The sequence below is a fragment of the Hippoglossus stenolepis genome, unplaced genomic scaffold, assembly GCF_022539355.2.
Source record: "Hippoglossus stenolepis isolate QCI-W04-F060 unplaced genomic scaffold, HSTE1.2 HiC_scaffold_28, whole genome shotgun sequence".
Classification (NCBI taxonomy): Eukaryota; Metazoa; Chordata; class Actinopteri; order Pleuronectiformes; family Pleuronectidae; genus Hippoglossus; species Hippoglossus stenolepis.
The window spans coordinates 173,037-181,144 of record NW_025899749.1 but is presented as its reverse complement, the minus strand read 5'-3'; the positions used below and the strand labels follow the sequence as shown (position 1 = coordinate 181,144).

General features: G+C 42.3%; 1 protein-coding gene across 1 annotated transcript; it reads right to left on the bottom strand.

Moving 5' to 3' along the window:
* Positions 1 to 499: 499 nt before the first annotated feature.
* On the bottom strand, positions 500 to 3,262 carry LOC124851086 (homeodomain-interacting protein kinase 3-like). Its single transcript, XM_035150934.2, has 9 exons — positions 2,995 to 3,262; positions 2,520 to 2,671; positions 2,210 to 2,401; positions 1,894 to 2,075; positions 1,669 to 1,792; positions 1,453 to 1,572; positions 1,263 to 1,355; positions 991 to 1,154; positions 500 to 872 (listed from the first exon to the last, which is right to left on the bottom strand). The coding sequence occupies exons 1-9, from the start codon at positions 3,035 to 3,037 to the stop codon at positions 500 to 502; spliced, it is 1,443 nt and encodes a 480-aa protein (XP_035006825.2). The 5' UTR covers positions 3,038 to 3,262.
* Positions 3,263 to 8,108: the final 4,846 nt, after the last annotated feature.

The following is an 8,108-nucleotide window of genomic DNA, read 5'->3' as shown; positions in this document are numbered from 1 at the left end:
CCAGGTATCAACATCCATCCTGAGTGATCCAATCACAAGTGGTCGATGCTACAATACAGATCTGAATGTGCCTGAATGCATTCTGAGATCTGAGACTCTGTATCAGTTTTAATCCCGTCCATTAAAAATCACCTGAAAATGCATTTCACATGTCCGCTCACTCAGACCTGAATCTTTAGTTGACTTTGTATGATTATGAGACACTGGACTGAAATACAATCAATACATTTTATTTACACACTGTAAAAGACAACAATTATTCAAGGTATTTAAATAAAACAAGAAATATCAACAGGATTCAGAATCATTAAAAGTATTAAATGTATTAAAATGTAGTAAGAATATCACACAGTATTAAAAAGTATTAAAACCATTAAATGTAGTAAAAGGTATTAAAATGTAGTAAAAAAGTATTAATAAAACATTACAATTTTGAAAACTAGTATTATGTACATGTACAATGCATATTAAAATAGAAAAACACCAATAAAGAAATAATTCAGTCCTCCGGTTTTGGACGGCAGCAGCTTGTGAGTCTTGAGAAGAATTTTCTAATTCTTCTCAGCAGCGTTCTCTTGCCGCCCGAGGAGGCTGTGGCTGCAGCGGTGACATCTGCAGCCTTGTCAGAACGGCAGGAGACTTCCTCCCTGGTGTCATCATCTCCGATGGACGACCAGACCGAGGTATCTCTGGAGTTGATAGTCAGGTCAGAACACCAGGACAGTTCACTGGTGGCACTTGTAAAGTCTAGAGCCTCCACAGAATCCCAGGAGACTTCGTCCATGGATCCAGAGTAGCCACTGTCTGAGGTTGAACAGTGGACGCTGTCCTCAGTGGGGCAGACCCTCATTGCTTCTTGGGAGGTGGTCAGACTGGATGAGGGAAGACAATCAATTAGTAAATCAGTCACTGTCAATTAATGAAAACCATCAGTCCATCCAACCTGATGTGTTGTTTAGTTCCAGTGTGAAAGGACATGTGGTCACTTACTAGTCTCTGCTGTGGACGTCCTCCCTCAGGTGGCTCATGGAAATGAAGGGCAGCTCCAGAGCTTGACGAGGAGAGATCCTCTCATCCCCGTCAAGATGCAGCAGCCCCTCCAACAGAGACACAAAGGCCATGCGGTCTTCCATCTCAGCCAACTTTGGATGGATCTGGATTTGAAAACAGGTTTCAGGTCAGATGATCCAGCTCCCGATTGACAGATAAATAACTGGTACAGATCCAGTCTTTACTTGTACAACACATGAGAGAGTACTCGCATGAATCAGGCCATTGAGGGAGTTCGGCAGCTCGATGAAGCCCTCCTCTTCCTCTGTTTCCACATTATTAACAGCAGTGTATTCTTCTGCAGTCTGAAGGAACAAAAATAAATAAAGATGAGAACAGGGCAGTATGATTTAAAAAGGCTCCATTAAAATTCTCAAACATAGAAGAACATGTTTACTCTACCATCAGTCTCCATGATGGACTGTCTTCACCCTCCTCTTCGATGAAGAACTGCTCGCTGTACTTTCCAGCACGGAGCAGGTGGTCCTGCGGCTGGCCCAGCATTGTCACCATGTTCTTCATCTGCAGACAGAATACACATCATGACAATCACATCCGCTTACATTCTCTATGAATATGAAAAATAAATTAAAATCAATTTTGTTAGATGATAAATACCATTTGATATTTGCATTCAACGGAGAACAGGTTTTGAGCCAGGTACAGGAACGCCAGTACGCACCCGACCCCCCACACATCGACGGCCTCGGAGAATGGAAGACCCAGAGAGATCTCTGGAGCCCTGAGAAGGAAAGACATGAGCCACAGATGAAAAATCTGTTGAAACATTTCAGGGCAGAGAAAATAATGTTGCTAAACAGATGCTGTGCAGGATGAACTCACATGTACCCACACGGCTGGATCTCCGTCCCCAGCTCGACTTGGGACGCCATAATGGCGCAGCCAAGATCAATTAACTTAACCCTGAGTGGCTGATCCTTCATGTTAACGAACATAACGTTGTCTGGTTTTATGTCAGTGTGCAAGACGCCGAGACCCTTCAGGGCATCCAAGGCCACCAAGAGCTGCAGGGACACAAAGAATACACAACATTTCGAATTTCTTTCCATGTGTTGTTGTTGGGTGTTAAGTTTAGGTTTTGGGGATCTCTCTAACAAAAGAGTGTTGGTTTCATGATGCACTGATCTCTGCTACATACCTGCTTGGCAACTGGGCGGATCTCATGTAGAGGATGGTGCTCCCACTCTCGCTGCTCTAGCATGTCATAAAGACTCATGTCCAGCCTCTCAAACACCAAACAGGTCTGTTCCATGTGCTGGAATTCTTCATGGAACTTGACCATGTTGGTGAGATCCGCATCCAGGTCACTGATGACTTTCAGCATGGTAACCTGAAGAGAGAAGAGGAGACATGATGAGACAAGACTATCAACAGTTTGATCAGCTTCATGTTCTGATGGAGCACAACACCTGAGCACAGGAATATAAACAAAGACTTCAGTCTCATACCTCCTGCTCAATGTCCTGGGCGACCTCGTGTCCTTCAGGATTTTCACAGCCACGATCTGTTTGGTCTTCCCCTAGAAAGTCCAGGACCGAATAGGAGGAAGAGCTGCTGTCCAGCGTCTGGCCGGCCTGAGCATCAGGTGCTGTCAGTGAAACTGGAGAGAGATGGTGGAGACAGAATATGTGATGTGGGTGTTTTCAGTGTGAGAGATTCATTCAGTCAACACAATATGAACAAACGCACAACAGGAGTCACATGTCTTTGCTATGCTATGCTAGCAGAAGTAGCCAAGCTAGCAGAAGTAGCCATGCTAGCAGAAGTAACTAGCCTCTAATATCTTCCTCTTCACACGCACACATCGGAAACACCGCACACAAGCTCTTAACCAAGGACACACACAGGTTGCACATTACAATAGCTTCTTCTGCTAGCATAGCTTCTTCTGCTAGCATAGCTACTCTGTTTTCAGAGTCTTACCTGAGGCAGCAGAAGGATCTTCTGGAGTTTCCCACGATGACATGATGTCCAGTGTTTGCAGTTCAATAATGAGAAGCTGAGAATTGATCTGTAATCCAGAGTCTTCTTGCTTGTGTGTCTCTCTCCAACTGTCAAAGGTGAACTGAGCCCTTTACATCAAAGCTCTGCTGCTGTGACCTCACAACACAAGGGTTGTCTTTGTTGTTGTTGTTTTTTAAAATTCAAATGAGAATTTGAGGGCTTTAATTTGTTGTTGAATCCTTTGATGCTGATAATGCAGGAGTGGAGTTGTTGGTTGACGGCTCAGCATCAAAGCATTCATGGTCCATGTATGTCCGAGATACAGAACATCGTGTTTTGATGGCGTGTAATCAAACTGTGACGAAAAATCGATCTTTGAGTTAGTTTGTATCTCCATCTTGTTGAGATGACACTCATCTCAATTTGAAGTTGATCTGATGTAAGCCCTGGTACAAGTACCTCAAAGTAAAAATGTGAAAAATGGCCACTAAAGTCAAAATGGCGGGCTTCCTGTTTGGTCTAGCATATCTATCCAAGAGACTTATTTGTTTCTTATGAAAAGACACATGTCCCTATCGATTTTTGTACATGTCGGCCAATCGTAGTGCCGGGGCTGCACTTTAGGGGGCGCTAGTCAGTTATTACCTACAGACTAATATATCTGTTCAAGTAGGGGCTCTGATGTAGCGTGAGCAATTTTGTGTCAATTGGACAATGTTACAACAACTTAATTTTCACACTGATCAGTAGGTGGCGCTATGACCCTGAACTAATATTAATATATGGATGTGTTCAGGTCAGGATTGTGATCATAGGTCAGTAGTTCGGAGCCGGTTGGATAATGCAGAGTAAATTTACAAAGTACTTCCTGTTTCATGGCGAATCAGTAGGTGGCGCTATGACACTGAGGAAATATTGACACATAGAGTGTTCAGGCTTAGACTATAATCATGAGACAGAAGTTTGGTAGTGATAGGACAATGCACACTGGAGTTATGACAACATCGTGTCCTTTGGCGAAGGATGATCCTTCGCCGCACCGCAATGTTTACACGGTTTGAGGCAATGTCACAATTCTGACCATGGTCCAATAACTTGACTGAGCTCTTTTGAGCTGTATATTGTAAAGCAGCCAGGAGCAGTTCATCAAAGAATAAAACATGTCACTTCCTTTAGCCAGCAGGTGGTGCTGTGATTTTAAGTCATGATTTCTGTGTAGATGTCATCAGGCCGGGACTCTTGTCTTACATGTCTAGTTTGGACTCGATTGGAACATGTATGTCTGAGATACAGAACCTCATGTTTTGATGGCGTGTAATCAAACTTAGACGCCACGCCACGGTCACACCATGTGACGAAAAATCGATCTTTGAGTTAGTTTTTATCTCCATCTTGTTTAAATGACACTCATCTCAATTTGAAGTTGATCTGATGAAAGCCCTGGGACAAGTTCGTCAAAGTAAAAATGTGAAAAATGGCCACTAAAGTAAAAATGGCGGGCTTCTTGTTTGGTCTAGCATATCTATCCAAGAGACTTATTTGTTTCTTATGAAAAGACACATGTCCCTATCGATTTTTGTACATGTCGGCCAATCGTAGTGCCGGGGCTGCACTTTAGGGGGCGCTAGTCAGTTATTTTGCCACGCCCTTTCCATAAAACCATCTGAATGTCTGCAGGGGGGGGCTGTTGTTACACAAATGTAGTTTGAGGGAGGTTGAACCTCCAACACCGAAGTTATAGTAACTCTGTGTGTCACGGCGAGTTGATGAACTTTGATGCCACGCCACTATTATGGCGTTTGATGAAAAGTCACAGTAATGTTATGCCTACATTATCCATGTCTTGAGACCCATTTGATACAGTTTGACATGGCTGCGAGCAGTGGGTGAGGAGGAATACCTCCAAGTGTAAGACGTTCCAAAAACAAGACATTTCTTGTTTCCACCAAGGGGCGCTGTGATTTTAAGTCAAGATTTCTGTGTAGATGTCATCAGGCCGGGACTTTTGTTTTACATGTCTAGTTTGGAGTCGATTGGACCATGTATGTCCGAGATACAGAACCTCGTGTTTTGATGGCGTGTAATCAAACCTTGATGCCACGCCACGGTCACGCCGTGTGATGAAAAATCGATCTTTTAGTTAATTTTTATCTCCATCTTGTTGTGATGACACTCATCTCAATTTGAAGTTGATCAGATGAAAGCCCTGGGACAAGTTCGTCAAAGTAAAAATGTGGAATATGGCCAAAATGGCCACTAAATGCAAAATGGCGGGCTTCCTGCTGCGTTTTTCATAATGCTCCTTGAGACTTTTTTGTATGACTGGTCACGATACACCTGGCCTACATTTTTTGTGAAGATCGGTCAAAGTGAAACCTAGGGGCTGCGTTCCAGGTGGCGCTGTTGAGCCATTTTGCCACGCCCATTTCAAATTACTCCAGAATACGTACATTTTCACCACTTTCTAATTTTCAGCAGTTTCATAACCTTTTGAGCATGTTAAAGCCCTCAAAAAGCCAATTCATTTGGGTTAGAATAATAATGAATTATCATATTGCTAGTATCTTTGTCTCTTTCTGCCCATTCCGTTGTCAATCTACTTGAAATGTTACACACTGTCTCGTTCTCCATGTACAAAGCAGAAGTTTTGTAGATTAGAAGTAGAATCCATTGTTTCACCTACATGTGCTGATCTATCCAAGGAGCGAGGGCCCTTTAATACTCCTCGCACCTTTAACTTTACATTGAAGTTCTTAAACCATCATCAGAAATACAACTTTTCATCACTGTGTTGGGATAGAGTCGTGATTGCCATTTTGTCTGTGATTCAAAGTTTGAAAATGGTCTGTTCATGTTTGTTTACACCCTCCATGTCTTTTCCTTTTTTTTTATGTGCCTTTTACCAAATAGAATTTTCCTTAATCTTGTTGATAATTTGCAACAAGAATTTGATCAAGTGCCTTTCTGAAACAGATATAAAACTAATAAAATGTTATGTTTCCATGTAAATAAACGATGTATTTCATTGGCTCTTTTTGTGAATGTAAATCAACGAAATAACCAGTGTCTGCCTGTGGAATTACAGGATTTAATCTGAATTTGTTTGTTCTCTAAAGCTAATGTACGATTTTTCCTCTTCACATTTGCAGTATGTTGTCCAACATCAGAGTTTAAAGGTTAACACTGCATCAAATGATAACATGAAGTCAGCTTAGAGGACAACATTTATCCGCGAGAGGGAACAGGGAAAGAGAGGGCCTCCTCCACTGGCCAGTAGTGGTCAGTTGGAGCAAGTCTGAGACTGGGAGAGGCTGATGGATGGGGGCCAGCGACTTACAGTCCCATCACATATTGTCACTACCACCCTAAGACCTGACCTGATAATCTGGTCTAATACCCTGTGCATCGTCTACTTTTTAGAATTGACAGTACCCTAGGTGGATAATGTTGATGAAGCAAATGAGAGGAAAAGGCTGTGGTATGCAGACCTTGCATTTGAGGCACAGCAATGTGGCTGGAAAGCAATAGCTTGCCCTGTGGAGGTTGGCTGCACCATTAGGTTGCACAAAGATCTGGAGATCCATCGACAAGCCGTGCGCCGGACCATAAAAGAAACATCACACACTGCAGAACGCTGCAGCCAATGGCTCTGGATCAGGAGGAAAGATCCCAACTGGGCCCCAATATGCTAGGGACATGCACCCAGGTCTGATCAACCTGTGGTGGGCCTGCCTTAAAAGAGGATGTCTTGTGATTAAAAGACCTAAACACCTGATGACGCTAAGGTACACAGCTGAAGATATGTCCCTAACATCCGCTGGTGGTCACTAACATCCGCTAACATCAACTGGCAATAGGCATTAATTGCTGCGGTCGAACGTACAAGGAATATTCTCCATCTTGTCCTATGTTCTAAAATGGTACAGAGTTTAGTTTAAAAAGGCTAAAGAGGTAATGATGTCTGATCTACTGAGCAGCCACATGGCTTTCATAGTACTGCCATAATACCCAGCAGCCAGTCAGATTTACCTTTATCCTCAGCGTACCCTCAAGTTCGGCCTGTATCATTGATCAGAAGGTCAAAACACTTGATGACGCTAAGGTGCACAACTGAAGTTATGTCCCTAACATCCGCTGGTGGCCCCTAACACCTGCTAACACCTAATGTTTTTTTTGTGGTAATTTGTGCAGAAGACCTTCAGACGTACAAGGGATAGTCTACATCTTATCCTATATATTAAATCATATAAACTCTTGTTGCTTTTTACATAAGTGAGATATAAAAAATATGTTGCAGTTGTAATATTTCCATCTTCCTGCAGAAATTTAACTCCAAAATTGAATTAGTTGAGATCTCAAATTTCCTTCAAAATGAAGACAAACACAATCAAGTAACACTGTAATGATTTACGGTGATAGTCAGCAGCAACTGTGTCTTATTCTGAAAATATCTGACAGTTAGATGCTTACTATCGCTATTTGATCACCGGCCATAATGAGGTCACTCTACTCTGCCTTATACAGCTTGTTGGAGCTAAGTTCAGGTGAAGGTGCTGATGGCTGATGAATTAAAGGAAGAAACTAAACTTGCACCTGTGAAACAGTGAATTTTCAGCTTGTAAAACAGCAAAACTTTAGTCTCAGTGGAATAAATCCTGAGAACAAATTATTCGATTTTGAATCTTTTAATAATTGTTTTAAATATGGGAGGGAACCGGAGCACCTGGAGAAAAGCCACAACAAGACTTAAGTCTGAGTGGAATTGTGATGGAAATTCATCTTGAGATTTGAAATAATGAAATTCTCAGACTGGAGTTGCCTTTGAGTCTTTATAATAGTAAACTCTGCAGAGGTTACACAACAAGCACGGTTGCTCAAAATGGAACTGGCCGCAAGTTCACAAAAGCCAGAACTTATACAAAGAGGCGTTTCATAAAACAATATGAAAAAAGACAAGCCAGAACTAATACAAAGAGGCGCTTCATAAAACGTAATATGAAAAAAAGACATGAAATCATCTTCTGTGTCTATCTGCTGTGTCCGTCCGCTATAGCAAACTCCCTGTTTGTCAAGGTCACAGCAGTGAGACACCT